Source organism: Mesitornis unicolor, unplaced genomic scaffold (assembly GCF_000695765.1).
Source record: "Mesitornis unicolor isolate BGI_N332 unplaced genomic scaffold, ASM69576v1 scaffold3052, whole genome shotgun sequence".
NCBI lineage: Eukaryota > Metazoa > Chordata > Aves > Mesitornithiformes > Mesitornithidae > Mesitornis > Mesitornis unicolor.
Genome location: NW_010171048.1, coordinates 1 through 19,619, shown reverse-complemented (window position 1 = coordinate 19,619; position 19,619 = coordinate 1). Strand labels below are relative to the sequence as shown.

General features: G+C 38.4%; 1 protein-coding gene across 1 annotated transcript; it reads right to left on the bottom strand.

Moving 5' to 3' along the window:
- Nucleotides 1-6,412: 6,412 nt before the first annotated feature.
- On the bottom strand, nucleotides 6,413-14,012 carry IMPAD1 (inositol monophosphatase domain containing 1). The gene is made up of 5 exons (XM_010179877.1): nucleotides 13,980-14,012; nucleotides 11,446-11,605; nucleotides 10,408-10,503; nucleotides 8,505-8,666; nucleotides 6,413-7,158 (listed from the first exon to the last, which is right to left on the bottom strand). The coding sequence occupies exons 1-5, from the start codon at nucleotides 14,010-14,012 to the stop codon at nucleotides 6,887-6,889; spliced, it is 723 nt and encodes a 240-aa protein (XP_010178179.1). The 3' UTR covers nucleotides 6,413-6,886.
- Nucleotides 14,013-19,619: the final 5,607 nt, after the last annotated feature.

Here is a 19,619-nt window from a genome sequence, read left to right as displayed (position 1 = left end):
AGCCACAGAACCAAGACTTGGTATTTTAACAGTAGTAAGATGGGACATTTCAATTGCTTAAGCAACAGAATAGGCTTTTTTATTTGTTAAACTCAACTGATAAAAAACTTGTCTGGTGGGAGAACACCTAGATTTTAAGAATAAAAAAAAAAGTGGGGATTGTGGAGGGCCATCAAGTCATGCTTATGGTGGGTAAGAATAAAGATACTATTTCCGTGAGACTGAAATATAGGTGGTGTTGAGGTGATGTAAGTGAAGGAGCTGCTCCTCTAACAACATCAGATGTGAGCAATTAACCTGAAGTAGCAGGTGGAGTGGTTATACACTTAAAAGCACACAAAGCTTGGATGTACAGTTGTCACAATCCACCTTATTTTCATAGCTTACAGAAGCAAAGCTTCTAGGAAATGAGCAAGCACAGACATCTTCATGGGAAGATCACACTGTGAATTTCAAGCTCTAGTTACGGATGATTGTGAATTCATGGGATAATTTTTTAAAAGCCTGAAAAGAGCTACATATCAGAAAGTATACTACTAGTAGCTTAAACGGACCATACAGAAGTGTGCACTTTTACTGCAATATTAAATCAAATTAAAAATACAAGAGAAAGCATTCATTAAAACAAGAAGCAGTCAAATTGCACAGTAACTATTCAGTGCAGCCCTCTGGACCAGACTCTGTGGGTGCCCTCTTAACTGAAAACATACACCACCACTGAGAAAAAACGGTGCAAGACTTGGTAAAAAATGAAATAAGCATGTAAATTTGTAGTTCCCAAAATCTTTCTGGCTTGTCAGGGCATTCATGAAAAGACAGAGCCCTCTACTGGCCTCTGCTGTGTTGGGTGTCCCCCCCCCCCCCCCAAAAACTTGGGCCCCCCCCCCCCCGCCAAAATCCTTTAGGATGAGGATCCAAGCGTCAGTGCTAGAAGTTATTCTAGCATACATAGTTTCCTTGGTCTAAATTTATTAGGATAGAGTGCAATTTAGGTTCCAAAATCCATTGTTACACCCGCATAAAATTACTCCTGCAAGAGATTAGGCTCCTATCAGAACAGCAGTTCACCAACTTTCAGAATAACACACACATATGAAAGTAAAAATGGGAGATATTGAATTCTATTTATCATGAACTTGGCTGAACCTGTCAATAATGATAATCCCTCAGGCTGAAAGTCCTGCACATGTGATGGATGTAACACAGCTGAAGCAGCCTGACATGCATTGCTGGAAAAGGAAAAAAAAATAATCAGGTGCAGAAAGAAACAATAAATACCCAACAGAAAGACAAGATACAGGAAAACACCCTCGCAGACCAGTATTTTCAGAGAGTTTATTTATAGAATTGTTATTTCAATTTGGCACACAACTGGAAAATGCTAATACAATTTGGTGGGACAACAGTAAAAATGCCAGTGTTGCTGGTCCCTTGGGGAGAAAAAAGAAATGTGAATTACAAATAAGGAACAATCGAGGCTGAAAACAGTATTATCTGAAAGTGGGCTTTATCAGCTGTAGACCATAAAAAAAACCTGACAGACTTAGAACCATGAGACACTGGGATGATGTTTCCAAAATCTCTAGTAATGTAGACTGAAGCCGCCAGAGGCGAGTTTAACACAACCAGGGTTGTTTGCTCTACTGGCAGAAGCTGAGCTCTTCAGACCTTAGTTTAATTTACTGTTCATGTTTTATCTGGCTTGCTTCTGCTCACACTGAATTCAGTGGGAATGCTGCTACTGATTTCAACAAAATCAGGCCTTTCACAGAGGGCCAATCGAGCCTCTTTCATAAGCAGTGAAGCTCTGCACAGAAATGTCAAATGCTTGTAACATTACACTGTAAAGCTATTTCCTTCTCCTTTTTTTTTTGAGACAGTTTAACTTCCTAGTCCATTTGGATCTTTTCTGCATGTTCAGTACCACCAATGACATGAACCTCTCTTCAAGTTGCCTTTATTTTGTTTGCATCTGTCACACTTTTGGTAGGATCAGCACCTTAGGCCTTGGTCCCAAATGAACAGCTTCAAGAGAAACTGGATAGTTTGCTGCTGTGGCCCTCTCAATTTGAGACTGTCACTGCCTCTGATCTCTCATTTTTCTTGTCCACATGGACTAAGAAAGGAGCAATAATCAGGAAGCAACAAGGGAATGAGGAACAGCAAAGAAAGGAAGAGGCTGCTAATTACTGGCTCCAGAGGGAACATTAGAAGGAAACTGGACAAGCACTTCTGAAACCTCTCAGAGTTGCTGCAAAAGCTGGTGTGGCATCTGGCAAACATGAAGTACGAGGCTTTACCAGCTCCTTGATACAACCCATGAGTGGCACAACGTGCTTGTGGGGTGAGAAGATAATCACAGCAGGTGCTAGCACTTCATAAGAGGTGCCGTATAGGAGGTGCGGTTCAAAAGCCAAGCAATCTTTTGAGTCCTCTGAGTTACTACAGTTTTGTCTCAGCAAGTTACATTACAGTGAATTGGATGTAGCACAGATTTATCTTTGAAGACAGCAAGTCCGAAGGTAGGACTATGAATGATATTTTGGCAAAGATAAATCTATAATTGTTTGTGCAAAAGGGCCTAAATCTCTACAATAAAGTACTGAAAACAGACTCAGCATGAGCAGCCTGAAAGGAAGCCATCCATCCAGGCTTTCTGTTTTTAGGGGCAGTCTTCTCCACCTTCATCCTGCTTGGGCTTAAAATCACATCAGCATTTATCTATGGTCCATTAAATCTTACCTGTATGGTTATCTAACCCCTGAAGGACAAGAGAAATGAAATTATCAATGTAACTTGAATCAAGAAACGGAAATAAGTGTTCTCTGCTACAGCTTCTCTAGCACAGATCTGCAGAAGGGTTGGGCATAACTGGGAAGAGAGTACCCTAGAAAAGCAGTTTTGCCATCAGAGAAACTGCAACTAGAACAACATCCACAAGACAACGAAGCAGCCAGCCTTGGCTGGCATAACATAGGAGTCAGGACAACACTCGGTCACTTCTCATTGCACTGCTCTCAAGGGATGCAGACTCCTTGGTTTTACACTGTTAAACAGTGCAGTATCGCACCACTGTTGTACAACTCCAACAGATAAGAGGATGCTACAAAGATGCTGGGGTACATTTGTTTATAAACAAAAAAGCAGAGATGAACTCCAGTGCTGACTCCCCTACACACCTCTGATCTCCCCTACTGTCTGTTTAAAAAAAACACACTCTCTACTCACACTTGAAGCCAATTAGAAAATCCGTTCACTCTAATGACTGTAAAACCAAGCATATGAAACAAAATCACTAGACGACCTCTCAGCTTCACGTATATGGTTAATTCAGCACCCGAGGAAGCTATCTTGGCTATTTTCATCGTTATTATGCACTCTATAGATCTGAGCAATCAACACATAAATCCACCTGTAAATGTCTGGCAAATAGCTTAAACTCAAAACCAGTAACAATATTAAACCCTTTTATTTCTGTGTCCATTTATTTAGAAAACATTCATTCAAAGAATGCAAGTTAGGACTCTTGGTACAGTACTAGGTATCATCTATGCTACCATCCACTCTTTTTAGCAGAATGAAAAATACATAAGGCTTCAGAATAATTTCACTTGGAATTACCTTAATCATAATAGCCACTCGAACAAAAGAATCCACTGTTTTAAGACCAATGCTAAAATAATATATTCTCTTACTTCCCTTGTTCAACGAGAATGATATAGTGAATATTTGAAATTAATTTAAAAAAAAAAAATACATACTTTTGTAGGACTCACCTACACTGTTAAGCTTTAAGTAGCATCCTTAAAAACTGTATGACAGTTTTACATGGAAAAGGGTAGAATGTAAAGAACAATGTTCTAGCCCAGCAGCGAGAGGTGGGTATGGCACCATTACCTACCACTCTGGGCATAAGAGTCACATCCACACAGCAGAGACCAAACAATTACTGGAGCCATAATAGCAAAATAATTTAGAATGGTGTGTAAACACAGTCAAAGAGATAGGATATACTGAGTGTTAATACTATACAAATGAGTATCAAAGTGCACTGGCACATGTGCACTAAAAGTATTTTTGCATACTTGCTGGTCTCTGGAAGAGTTGCATTCATTGTAAAATGGCATCAGAAATTGATATTCACCAGATGCTTACCTATCCTCATATCAAAGCAGCTCCTCTGTAAACAAGAGAGGGAGACCCCAAGCACCACCTTAGGCCTTAGCTGTGGGAAAGCTGTAAGTGCTCAGGTTGTAGCAGAAGTCATTAACTGAGCACCTCTCACCTTCTCTTCATTTTCACAAGGAGTGAGATTGAGTCAATACAGGTCCACAATGAAAGGTGTTGAACACTGAGATACATTGCAACAAAGCAATTTAGGATATAAATGGGTCTAAACAAGCACATATCTGCCTAATGGAAGACTAAGTATTTCAGCCAGCATATGGGAAGAAGGAAAGGAAGGCTGAAGCTCTTCTTTGTACCTTATATTCCTAAGGAAAAATAATTTAGGCAAATACTCCTGCTTACTGCTCTATACCTTCAACTAAGATGCAAGTAAGCCCTTGTACAGTATGTAATATCTTATTTTTTCATTTCTCATACAGAAGGTGAATCCAATCACAGCTTATGCAAGGAAGTGATAGAATCATAGCCAAAATAAAAGGATTCACATATTCACAAGGTAAGTGTATACATGAATTCAACCTGAAACTAAAACCACAACCTGCCACAGACTTTGTCTCAATTGCCTATTTAAATCTTGCGCACTCAACCTCTGTGACATAATTTGGTTTTTATACTAGGCTAACTATGGCTATTTCTCAATTTTAGTCCACGTTATTTAACTGATAAAGCCTAATTAAAAAAAAGCAGCTCTTTTGTTCAAGTCATTTAAAACAGCCTGAAGGAAAAAAAGCTGCAGTCTTCTTGTAAAATATTACTAAAGCCTTGATAAATATCTAGATTTTTATTCTTCACTGAGGTTTGGAAGCTCAACAAGGTTTTCAAATAGAGCAGCCCCTTTTCAGAAAGGGCATATTCACTTATCTGTCACAGCATATAGCAGCTTATTAAATTTAAAAATTGGAAGTTAAGTTGCTTTGTGTATTATCTACAAGTGTAAAAGTTATTTGCAAACAGCAGCAATAGTGTTTTGGAAATTTTGGAAAAACAGTTATCTAAAAAACCTACCCGTACCAAAAGGCTAGTAGGACTAAGCTTCAGTCCATTTTGCCAGTAAGTTTACAAAATAAATCTGAGGAGGTCTTTTGGAAATGTGAACGTTAGCTAGAAGTCAGACCAGGTACCTAGACATGCTCCACTACTGACATGAGGAGAAAAACCTCTTTTTAATCAGAACAGCAGTATGATGAATTACATTAATATGAAAGTAATCAAGAATTTGGTTTAAACAGCCTAAGCTTACACTGAATAATCTTTGAACACAAACCATCTACTAACTGAGAATTTTAGCTTTCTTGAGGAGATCAGCTTATCTACTGATAATTGAACTAACAGGTACCTTTTAACCTCCTGAAACCCTTCAGAGGGATGCAGAGAACAGCAATACAGATGGTTATGCTTTTGCAGATAGAATTCCACATATTTCAGAGGTGCAACAAATCATCATTCGACATCAAAAGGCCCATGTTCTGGTCTGTGTATACTGGATTGAAAAAGTACATTTTTCAGTAAACTTTCGCATACCCTGCTGTTCTTCAAGCACCACATGTTCTGCAAACTTTCTTGAACAGATTCAAGCTCAAATAGTCTCTCTGTGTAAACTTCCACAAACCAAGTAACCACAAGCTGTTTGGGATGGTTCAAGAGCTCTTTTTGTAGAAAAGTGCATGCCTTAACCTAAAGGCAAAGTTTTTTTCTGGAATTGTACAAAAATTGCTGGTTCATATCTCATGTTGTAAATGGAAACAACCAATCAACTTACTATTTCTGTTAAACTCATTCCATATGACTCTGTTCAATGGAAAAAACAAACAAACAACAAAAAAACAGGAACTGAAAGAAGAGGCTGCTTCTACAGGTACAAACATCAAATGATGAACAAGCCCTACATTAGAGAAAAATTTAGCATGCATCTTCAACACAGTACACAGAAATCAATGACAAGAAGCAACTGTTAAAAGCAATACAAGGAAATGTCTCCTTTTAAAAAGGTATACAGAAATAATTACACTAATTAATAAAACACCGATATTCACAACCTATCTGAACTAAACGGGTTTACATCTTCAAGAAAAAAAAAAGTCAAAATAGTACTGAACATTTCTTTTTTTCCTCTTAAAAAGCAGAAGGAGTGCCACACTGTCAAAGATAAACTGTTGCTGCACATGAATTTGTGTCAACCTTGTGCTTTCTGTTCAGGGGATACAGAACACACGTTTCCTGCTAAATTGTTTACAGTTATCAGATGCCTATACAAATCAACCTTTTTTCCTACCTAATTCATTATGGAGTTGCTACAACTACAGTAACTGGATGTAAAAGGTTCTAAGAAGTTCCTGTGAGAACTACTTAGGTTCTTTTATGAATCAATTTGGATCTTTCTTTAGTTCACCTACGTTCACAAATATATACTGCATATGCACCTTGAATATAAGAACTGCATGAAAACAGTCTGGAAAAAAAAAGCAAAACATGGAAACTGAGGTGTGAGGCAATCAGTCCCCTTCCTACTTCTGATTATTATTTTATTCTTTTTTAAATACCACCACTGCAGAAACCCAATGCACAATACAGTCCCCAAACCCACACCAAACTGCTTTGCTTTGCTGTGCACCTTTCCCAGTAGGTTTCACACCTGCTTCTTCAGACAGAGCATTTGGAGGCTACAAAAGCAAAACTTATACTTCTCCATCAGTCAAGTTTATTTGTGCGACGTTTTTTCCAGATCTGGAAGTTTTTCAATTAGTGCTTTATGGTTCATGTTGATACTGGCTATGAGTCCTCCCTCGTTGCCATCTGAGCCAGTGTAACTAATTTCTTCACCAGTCAGGGTAGTCATATGGCCACCCAATGCTCTCAACACTGCATTTCCAGCACATATGTCCCACTTCTTAATGTAGGTGACATGAATATACACGTCAGCTTCTTCTTGATTCTTTTCAGCCACGTCAAGGAGGGCCAACACTTTATAACCTAGAAGAAATGGGCAAAAATGGAAAAAAAAAAAGATAGATCTACTAGTAAGTATTAATAATATGCACATGCAAGATTTAGGAATGTGATGTCATTAATTACATCATGCCATCCAGTATAGCGGTGGAGGCACCAATAAACTTTGTCTACCGTCTGACCCATAGAGACAGTTTGAAAAAGTACCCCCTCCCCAAGATTTTTCCACTGCACCTCAATTAACATATTGGGTATTTGGGACACATTGTTTTTAGATAGCCTTTACCAATATGCTATATAGACTTATCTAGAGACACATTAAAAGAACACCACCAGAAACTTGAATATAGTTTTGTTCTTATGTTCACTCACTTATATCTAAATCTCCGTATTATGCTGCAGTCTACCTTTTCTCCCTTGCTTTTTATAACAGTGCAAGCAACTCTATTAAAGTAACGCAGCTCAGGGCATTCCCCTTTATCATACATTATGCAGTACAAAGTTATTGCTCAAAATAGTATTCTCTCTTACGGATACTTTTTTCAATTTTTCAACTGTTCAGCCAATATCCTTGTTTCATTAAACTGTTCCTTCATCTTCTTATACAGAGTCAAGCCCTGGAGAAGATTTACTTTCACTTCCTTTATTGTAAGAAAACTCGTTTATATTCATTGTCAAGAACCAATGCAAGATCTTCTTGACTAAACAATCTGTAAGGGAGCTCTAGCTTTCCATATTAAAAACACAAAGATACATTTCCATAAAATTCAAGTTTTGTGTGACTTCTGAGATTTTAAAACAGCTATTGCTTCACAGTAGTGCCTCACATATTTGCATTTGCACAACTATATTGTATAAGGCTACAAAAAGTAAGCTAAAACCTCCTTGGACTGAATATGAGGCAGATAAAAATGGACTTCATTGACATTAGATTTCTCTTTTGAGATGCAAGAAATGGTACCAAACTCTAATGGCTTTTTCTTAAAACAATGTTTAATTAAATGTACTACTGCTTAACTAACCAACAGATTCTCTTCCATGATTCTGTATCTGGTCACGCAATCCTTTTTCCTCCACAGAGACATCAGTGTGTTCAATGAAAGGACCATGTAACTTTGCTGATCGAGGCTTAGACTCACTAACATATCAACTTGTGAATAGCCTGAAGCCTGAACTAAGCTTGCATGTAGGTTTCCATACACACGAGAAACTGTGTCTCTAGAGTCAAGGGCTTGCTTTTAAGGATGTGAAGGACAAAAGCTAAGAGGAAAAAGGGGAGATGCCACAGTTATATAATTTTGTCTAATAGCAGCTACCCCATTAAATTATTCAGAAGCAATAAAATGGGTAGGATGCTGAAGGAACCAAACCTGCTCCACCAGCGGGGATTATCACAGTCTTATTTCCAAATGTCTGCCGTGCAACCTGCTCAACTTTTCCTGCATGAGACCGGGATACAATAATCCTTGGAGTTTTCTCATTGTAAGAGGAACGAGCTTTTACATTTGACCCGCCGTCCACCATTGCCCAGGCTACAAGAGAAACAGAAATTCTGCTAAGATTTACAAAAGGTAGTATCTATTAAATGTAAAGACAAAAAGGACACTTATCTAAGAAAACAGAATTCATGCCTCTTATCTAATTTGCCTCCCTAACATAAAAGAGAAGGTTAGGGCTGACAGAAGGAAGGGGTGCATGCCTATGTGTGTACAAAAGCAGAAGAGAAAGAGAAACAGCCCAGACACACGCACTTGTGTGCACATGGCATTATCCCATGTCTGACTACTCTTGAGTGATACTTCCAAAAAACAAAGTAAGAGGGAAAAATCCCAAGTAGTACTATTTACAACTTACAATTGGAAAGGATGGCTCCAAGTCAGAAGTATGAAAAATGACTCAATAACATTTTTGCTAAGGAAGGAAACGGCTCAGGAGGATAGTAACACTAAGGAAAACATTTGATGGTGTGTTTCAGAGGACTGGATTTAGAATACATAACCTCCCACTTGTTTCATCATGAGGTTCAAAGCCAAGCTTGGTAGGTGGTATTCCCCAAGCATTAATTTGACATTTACTTAGCAGACTAACCAGCAATTTCATCTCAGTAGAGGGTGAGACTGTATGGCAACAGACTGAGCTATGTGTAATAACAATGCCAACTGCCCTTTTATTGCTTTGTAGTTGTGTGGTAGTAATAGGAACAATCTTACTCACAACATATTGGTATTTCCAACTTGGGAAATGAATGCTCTTCTCATAGAATGAGAGAACTCGCTGCATCTCATCTGGTGTCATATCTGAACATTTCACACTTTGCTATTATTATAGGTGATAAATTCTCAAAATTACTATACTAAAACTCCATTTTTTCAGATATATGTCGATTCTTAGAAAACATGTTCCAAAAAATCCCAAGATTCTTAAAGCATATTGGTATGCAGCACATACTTAAATGACTGGAAGTTCCTATTTAAAGACAGTAAAATATTTAGCACAAAATATTGAGCGTTCAGTGGGTAAAAAAAAGAGAATAAATGAAAAATGCATCTATTCAGTCTTAGTTTCTGTGCCAGAACTACTACATATCTTCACAGCTCTAGAGGTCAGTATTGCCTAAGGAAAAGTAAGAAAGTAAATTCTTCTTTCAAAAACACAGTATGTAAGATATGAATAATGAAATTACTTTGAAGCTTTCAGAAGTGAATACACACTGCCAAACCTGCAGCCATCTTCATGATATATCATTAATACTAAAGAATTAATTAGTTCAGGGTTGTAGCATTAGAAACATGTCAGATAATGACTACTGCTATGCTACAGTCTTGCCTGTTACATACACTGCCATTAAGATCTCTATCTTTGTTATTCACACTGAATAAACACCAGCTTCTGGGTAAAGTATCACAGACTAGGTTCTTCTGCTGAATGAGTAAAGCACTCATCTGCTAAAACCAAGAGCACGCATAAGTGGTAAGTAGGCATAGCTTTCATTTACTTTGGTTTGCTATAAGCACTCAGATTGAAAGGATCTTAATTCTTAAACATATTTTCAGTTTGTTTGAAATGCATCATTTTTATGTTAAAGAAGGGCAGCATTTTCCTTTGTGGTTTTACAGAACAGAACACAATTGCAGCTCTAATTCTTAGGTCTGCAGCAGTGCTCTTTTGCCCCAGGTACTATTTTCTCATTTATACCTACAGAATCTCTCAAACATCAAATTTTATTAACACTGTGACTGAAGATGCTGGAAATAAGTGAAGGAATAAAGGTACCTGTATATGCTGAGAACGGCTTATGTATCACTCCTATTACTGGTTTACCATTTACAGCTACGCAAACCATTGTCGTGACATACTGCCGAAGATCCTCTGCAGGCAAAAAGAGAAAATGAGCAAGTTTACAGTCAGATGCCAAGAACACAAAAAGAAAGCAGACCTGACATTATAGAAATGTTGTTCTTTGAAGACTAGTCTACATTCTGCCTCTTACAATTAGGTAGCCTTCTGGTATCTTCAAATGACTGCAGTTTTCAAAAGACTTTAAAGTCTTTTCCAGTTTCCAGCTTTTTTTCCCGTTCAGTATATGTAACCTATACTCCTACCTGATCTAATACCAACAGCAGTGTTACTACACAGCACATATTTTCATGGAAATATTCTCCCTTCTTTGACACACCTCCTATCCTCTATTGGTTCAAAGCTGGTAATTCAAGTAGCAAAGAACATTCACGTGGAAAGGTGATTGTATCAATGGAATCCGAAAAAAAAACCAAACAAAAACCCCCTATTTTCCTGTTTGTTCTGCAGTACTTATTAGCAATAATTTTAGTTGGATTGCCTTGAACTGCTTATGTGACATCTTAAAACATTTGAAAAAGGGGAAGATTGAATTATGCATGCTTTTCTGAAAAACTACAACAATTTTTTTATATCAAGTTAAATAGGACATTCACTTAATATTCCCTTAAAAAAATAAACAAAAAATATTCTGAGATACTTTGCATTGCCACAGTAATAACTGAAATACAGAAAAGAGTAATTCCAGCAGAATTCCCACAGGACAGTTACCATTTATTTTTGCAATTAACAGTTGAAAGGAATACCAAAGTCAGAGTTGGTATATATAGAAGTAAATGGTACAGTCTGATAAATACAGAGATTTCATTACATAATTTGTTCAATTAAATCACACTAGCTTTGACATTACACACTTTAACAAGAGATGCCATTTTAAATACTTACTATTTTGTCTCCAGTATAAAAGGCAGACACCAGAATTACACACATGATTTGTCAACAAGAATCAGCTACCTGTGTATTCTTGTGTAGCATCTAATGGATCGATCCAGACAGTAACACTTTCTGCTGGAACCTCTTTAGGCTGTATTTTTTGTTTAATGTCTTCAGGAATACTGCGATCCCAAGTGACTGTCTCTTGATCAGCTGTATCAAGACGTTCTTCAGAGTTTATCTATGACAAGACAAGAAAAGCAATTACATTAACTTCGGAAATACAGTAACTGTGGCACTCAGGTGTTGTGGTTTAGACAGTTGTTCTGTCAACCAATGACTCCTCCCCACCCAGGGAGGTGAATCGGACAAAGGAAAAGAGACCCATGGGTTGAAATAAAAACAGATTGAGTAAAATAATAAGAGAAAATAGGATTAGCAACAGTACTAATATAAAGTACGCAGTTATATTCAGCCGCTACAGTAGAGAGGAGTAAGCCCTGGGAGTAGAACAGCAGGCAAGTCCCTCTTAGGATGGTAGCCATCAAAGAAAGAGAGCGCCGCCCCCAGCAAACTCCCCAATTTAGAGTGAATGTAAGAGTTATGGTATAGCATAGTTTCTACTGGCCAACTTGATAATCTGCTCCAGATTTTGTTCCCTCCAGCTTCTTGTAAAGAAAAATTTGGCAGGGCAGGTGCAACACCGAAACTGAAAAGAGTCCTTGATCACTACAGCAACCTGCATTCCAGTGCTGGCTGAAACCTAAAACAAAGTGCCTTATCAGCTTGTTCCCACTGAAAACAAGAGCTTAAGTCTTCTAAGAAATGCGGTTTTCCATAATAGAAAGCTGATTCTAAGATTCTATCCCAGTAAAGCAGGACATTAGGAAAACTACAGGTTTGCTCAAATCATTTTTTTTTCTCCCTTCACCTTCACCTAAACGTGCATGAATTAGTCATTTTTCAGCAGCTCACAAGCTATCACTGTCAGGCAACAAGCAATGGAAAACCACAATGAAGAATTTTGCTGTGAACCACACCACAGTTGGACGCTGTTTCTTTGGCTGCAGCTTTTCCCACTGAATGTTCTCACAGTATGAATCACAGTTTTTTTTAAATCAGAAGCTACATGCAGTTGGTTCAAAGACTACAAGCAGAACATTTGACCTGCCTTAACCCATCTATAACAGCTTACTACCACTGCAAACAGTTTATAGGAGAGCTGTAATGCAACTGGACATAAGTAGTGCTAACAGGAATTTAGGAAAATTCATCCCATTTACTTTTAGCACCTCATTTACATTAGGAAACCGGTATTTCTATGCTTCTTCTACTGCCAATAAAAAAGAAATCATTGCTACTGTGCCTTTCAAGCTTCATCCTGGGTGAACCCTTCAGAAACGCATCACTCCACTAAGTAGGGTGATGATGATGGCTTAGATGCTACCGTTTTATGTCTGAAGTTGAGTGTAACCAATCTGGACTTTCAGGACATTTCAGAATATTAGGAACAGAAGTTTTTTTTATTCTTGCTAACTTTAAAGGTGGCTTGCTCTAATATAATTCTAAAGGTATGCCAAACCAACTAGCTCTGATGTCCTGTCAAGCCAAAATAGTAGGTACACATGAAATGGCATGTGTCTTAAACCCAGAACCACTGATTTCCCTTTGCTTGCTACAGATGGAGTTGATACTGCTAGCTCACATTCATATATCTGACTGCTAGAGCAGATAAATCCCCTCTGACTAAAATAACTTATTACAGATGTTGTAGGCAAGTGACATTGAAAAGACAATGAAAAAAAAGAAAAGATCAGACTATGTTTGAGTGTTACAGACTCTGTACCACCAGGATTTTTACGTAATTCACATCATGACAAGAAAAGACATCACCTCACCTGTAACAGATTACTAGCAAAGGGTTAAGAGCCATCTTCTCCAAGAGAAGTCAAAAAAAGAAAGCAAGCAGAACTGCAGCAACTCCAGCCATACATCATAGCTGTCTTCTCACGTAAAACCAGTATTTGAAGTATTGTACGCCAAACATGGAATCCTTGAAGTTGCCGTGACATTTACAAATTAAACATCTGTCATCGTACAATAAACCTGACGATCGTGTTTTCCCCTAGGGAAAACAGTCCTGCAAAGTCAAGATGACTTAGTGCCACAGACTTGGCAGCCTCCACACAGCCCTTGGGCAGTTTAAGTTCTGCTACAGCATATTATGCACCACCATAAAAAAAACCCCTCAAACATTTCCTCAACAGAAGGAAGAGTCCTCCAAAGAGTTAAGAGGGCTGGAATCAGTCCTCAAAAGGAAGAATATCTTGTTAAACCTGTTGTTACAGTATAACAAAAATTAAAAGACTGAAAGATACTGTCTTCAGAGAAAGACCTCCTATTAGTTCAAATTTTCTAGCAGTGGCCATGACGCTGCAGCATTTATAATGCTTGTGCAGAGTCTCTCTCAACAGCCATGATTAATCTGCCAGAAAAAAACAGAAAAAAGGGGAAAAAAAGGTAACAGCAATGAGATCGCAGAGCCACCTGAAGAAAATAATAATTTTTTAAAAATTAACTGGGTCACTAGTTCTCTCATTTGTATGACCACTTACTTGGTAGCCTTGGCTGAATACTCCACAAGTCATAGTCCAATTAGAAATTCATAACCATTTCAACACATGCAGTTATGGAATTTATGTATTGTTAAGAAGGTACACTATAGGTTTAACAAGACATAGTTGCCTGGGAGAGGCTCACCAACTCTTAACATGGAGAACTTCTCTCTCCACCTCCCCCCTTTTTTTATTTTTTTCAAATGCATGAGAAAATACCTCATATGCCTTTGTGTTAATATGAAGTTCCATTCCTACTTGTCATTCTCATTTGCTGGAAGCCTCTAGAGTCTTATATTTCAAGCTTTTCTGTAGTGTAATAGATGCGTACTTGACTGCATTCTTAAGTTTTCACTTGGAAATTAGGAGTGGCTATGGTAGAAAGAAACATTTGACGTTGTGATTCAGACAACAGAGCTTGTTCTAGCAAGACACTTTGAGGCAAATAAACTGCTACGTGAGGGTAAATAATTCTAAAGTTTCTATGCTTGCTATCATATAAGTAACTTTTTTTTATAAGTAACTACTCTTAAGAATCAGATTTAGATAGCAACCCATCATGCAAGAACTTGGAGATAGAAAGCAGAAGACAGAAATAAATTACGGGCTAGCCACCTAACAACTGTAAGCTGTAAAAGCCCATCTTGGAAAGTTCTGTAAGCTGTCCCCGACACTGAGTTTAACTACATTTAAGCGATCTTCCCTGGTCATGCTTGAAGGGAAAGCACTCCTCACAACGAACTGCATCAAATACAGAGATTTAATAAAATATATGTAAATCGGTGAACAGGCTACTACTGAAAGGTCAACAAAAAAACCCCTTATTTGATAAACGAGGCAATCTGGCTGGATCTCACCAGCACAAAGCTTCCTCAGAACAAGTCTGTGAGGTGTGGGAATCCCATCACAGACAAGTGATGCTGCTTGCGGAAACCAGCAGCAAAGGTCCAATAGCAACACGAGGATCAGCATGCGGTGCTCCTTCTGAAACACCCAGGTGCTCCCATCCTTTGGAATCCCATTACACAAAAAGCACTCTCCTCTAGCATGTTGATGATAGGAATACAGATCTGCTGCATGGAAGCAACTCAGGAGCATCTACAAACTCGTGTGGGTAAATGCAGTGCTCTGAACAAACAGCCAACAGTCCCAAACACGTATAGACTTCAGGGGACCTCACAGTAGCTCACTGTCCTGTGTTGAGGTACTCCCTTCCATCACTTCATGATGTCTATGTGGCAGCTCATCACTCAACAAAGCTACTTGAATACCAGCTAGCTGTCTGTGGTGAGGTGGACACACTCAGGCTTTTTCCTGGTTTGAAAGAGAAGGACGCAGCTGTGTTTTTCCTGTGAATTCACCCATTAAAGACAAATTAAACTGGAAAAGTATATGCTAAAAACCCCTGAAGATAAGTTTCTGTTCAAATATGTTGTTGTTGTTGTTTTTTTTTCAACTGACATCAGCACATGAAAACGCAATGCTTTTCTTAGAAAGGGTTTGGTGATACGTGAATTTTATTTAAATTAATTACTCCCCCTCCTTCCCCACATGCTTATTCATCCTAATACTCATTTTGTATTTTAATATGCAAATAATCCCATACTGTGAAAAAAGATGAAACAGCAAAGCTCTTTATTCCTTAGAGTGTAAATATCCCCATCTGATAATTACATCCTCTCAAATCCAAATCTCAGCACTGTTTTATTAGAATAGAAAATGAGAACACCACAAATACTATCCCACCTGTATTACAAAGAAGAAATACTAACTAAGCTACTCAAGTTAAAAACAAAACAAACCAAAAATCCCCACAGTTTACGTAACAACAAAAGATAATATTCATTATTCAGAATATGAATGTGAGAGTATTCCACGTACAACATTTCAAGAACAGACACTTGAACAGGTTGCCTGGAGAGGTGGTAGAAGCCACATCCCTGGAAATATGCAAGACCAGGTTGGATGGAGCTCTGAGCAACCTGATGTAGTTGAAGATGTCCCTGCTCACTGCAGGGGGGTTGCACTAGATGGCCTTTAAACCATTCTATGATTCAATGGATAAGTCTATTGATTTGAATGGGACCATGAAAATGAAAAGCCTGGAGGCCCAGTCACAATATAGTGCACAGGGGAATGTTAGTAAAACATTAATAGATGTTTGGCTTAGTTTCTGTTTTGTTAGGGCACTAACTGTGCATGACATACACAGCCACTTCATCAGTGATTACACTATGTAGGCATTACGCATACCCAAGACTCAAATTTACCTTTGCCCTTTGTAGTTATGTGACAGAAGATGGAGGAAAGGAGCAGAGGGACAGAAGTAAATGCAAACATTTACAAACAATAAACCAAAAATGATCCCGATACGTTCTTACTGGCTGACTGAGAGGTGTCCCAGTGGACAATGGAAGAAGTTTTAGTACTATATGCATCCTCTGGACTAATGTCCAGAGCAACCAGCAAGAGGACACCTAAACACTATGCACCTTGAAAGGTGTACTGACCTACGAGGTAGCTGCACGGAACTGTACCTGATTTGCTGTTATTTGACTGTGCTTCAGAGACATTACAACTTGGGGGAGAGTGGTTTAACCAGCAGCCTTTGGGCTTTCCTCCCACTTACGGGCCAAGCCTCACACCGCACCGCTTCAACCACTGCTGTCGCACTGCTCCAATGTGCCCTGACATCCACTACACTACAAGTCAAACTGTTTTACCTCCATTTGCTCAGCTTCTCTCTGCTTTTTCCCCTCAAAGGTATCAGAGACGAAAGCTGTCTCATCTTCTCACAGCATCCGTACATACATACACTGTGTGAAAGAATCAGATGCCAAAACCTCCAAATGTAAACATCCACTCGACAAGTCAGGACATATAAATATGCACAACAGGAGAGCACTCTTCAGGAAATCAAGCAGCAGCCAAAGCACTGTATTTTCAATAACCAAGGAAAGTATCTGACTTATCCTGGTTATGAAACAGGGCTCCAGAATGTGCTACAGAAGGAAGTACTTGCATTCACACCAACACTTAGCTCACCTGCAACCGGGACAACTCATGAGCCCTCCCTTCAAACTTCTGAATTTGGGGGTGGCAAGCAGCAGTTTTCACTATGAACAAAAGCTTATTCCTGAAAGCTCATGTTACTTGGCACTGAAAAGAATGCGAACTCAAAAATCAAAATACCACTTCCTTCTTTAAGTTTAAAATGCCTTTAAGCTTTAAACAATTTGAATAGTAGCTTTGCCAGCATAGTGAAAAATTGTTTTATTCAATACACTGACACTGTTAAAGCCAGCTGCCTTCTTTTGAAAGGGGTCTTTTCCCCCTCAGACTACCACAGCATAGCAGAAAGTAAAAATGAGCTTTTACAGGTGATCTCGTTCATCACCTTCCAAAAAAGTTCCTCTTGCTAAGGTCAAATTTACAAAGAGTTTTAGCTGGGTAGATTTTTTTATGAAAGGATAGAAAGGACCTTGCTGAATCACATGGCTCTCTAAATATTTGTTAAAAGGTAATAAATTATAATAAAAATATAAAGTGTATGCATATATAAACGTGTAAAGTAAAAAAAAAATTAATATATAAAATAATAAAAGGTATAAAAACCCCACTAATCTCATGTCGTCATTTATCTGAAATGAGAACAACAAATGCTTCTATAATAATGCCACTGCACAGACAAAGGAGGCATGCATTTGTCAAGCCACGGAAGTCCAGAAAGACAGAAGTTCTCCTCTACCATCAACTACATCTTCATTTATTTTAATGACAACAAGAAGTCGCTTCATGCAGGAACAAGATTGCAGGATGTGCCAAGAAGAACATTGATAATCATAAATACCAAAAAGCTCAATGAATGTTTATTATAACTTAAGTGGCTTTGGTTATTAAGCCAGCAGGAAACAGAGTGAAACAGGTTTTCACAAATGGTAAAAATGTATCAGATGACAACTCTGCTTCTACTGACTTCTGATTAATAGAAGTTAGTGAAAACAACAAATGCAACAGAGGGGATCACACAATTCATACAGTTTACACCAGTAATCTGTTGAAACCACTAGAATTCAAAACCAGGAAAAGCAATAAAGCCACTCACTCATTGGCTCACAAGTTATTTCAGTAGATGGCAAAATTCTTTGTTACAGTTCTGTACAAGTCTAGCAAAAAGGGATGCCTAGCTTGTCACAAGAGTTGCAACACTACTTTTCATTTTAAGAAAACAGCCAAATAAGACTAATACAATAAATAACACTAAGAAAACTTGCTGTTTGTGAGAGCCTACACTACCAAGATATTCAAATCTCCAGATGCTCAGCTGATAGATTATAAACACCCCTGGTATATACACAAGACAAATGAACTACTTGTAATTACATCTGAAAAGATAATCACAGACCTCGTTACCATAAAGTTACAGGCTTTAATTTCATTTTAGGTAGAGAGAGCCAGCATAAGTCATCTAGCATCAATTAAAACCCATGGAGATGCATCTCCAGTCAACATCTATTACTGAGATTTCAGAATAACATTCACACTTCTTGCTTTATTTAGAAACCTGTTGCCAGGTGCTAAGATTATCTGGGTCAGAACAACATCAATTTTGCTAAAAACCCTAAGACCTGTGGATGCCATTCTCCCAACAAGAAGAGACAATCAAACTACTGAATTTTTTCAGCAAAGCACTGAAATCTTTCTGAAGTTTAAGTGGCATTTTGTCTTTTAAACCTACTTCATTAATATATCTGCCTTTCCCACAGAATCTGTATCAGATGCAGAGCTTGCCAGCTCACATGAAATTCCAGTTTTCCAAGTATGATAGTTAGCATTGTGGTCTGAAGCCTGTAAACAGCAGATTGAAACCTAGAAAGAACTTCAGGTAGCTTGATAAAAAAGGGGTGCTTAAAGACATTAATCTTCAAAAAGTTTAATTCAGAAGAAAATCTCATTAAAACCAAAACTGACATGTTCTTAAATTTCCCCTTCGAACACAAACACCCAATTTCAGCATTATCATGCACAAACTTGAAATGAGGTATTTATCATCCCTTTAAAATTGGCTTTTTCATAGTTGGAGGACAAAGGGACTTTGGCCAAAGTGCTGTTTTTAGAAACACATCTTCTGTCAATCGCTCCTGCCTTTGGGAGCAAGTAGTGCTGCTCCTTCAGATGGGCTGATGCAGGGTGTTGGTAAGGCCTGTGAAGTATATCAGGACATTCCTAACTCATCTTTATTTTACATTTGCACCTTACATACATTCAGATATCAAGCTCTTGACACTGATCCTTGGACAAGCATCATTACAAAAACTGAAGATCCTGATGTATGGCACTGAGAGAGCAGCTCTTCTACCAGTTAGTGCTGCTGAAGCCCCAGTATCATGAGATCATCTCCTCAAAGACAGAAGCTCTTCTGGGCAGAGCATACCAGTGTTTCTGGCTAATCTCTACCTGGATTTGGAAACACTGCTTCCACAGTCCTTTCTCCCTCCAGTAGTAAGGCTGGCTCATTTGATCTTTGGAAGAAGGGGCAGGCATCTCAGGAGGAGTAGAGGGCTACTGTACGGCTGTGCAGGGAGAAAATTAGAAGAGTCAAAGTGCAGTGGAACTCAATCTAGCTAGTGCTGTTAAAGA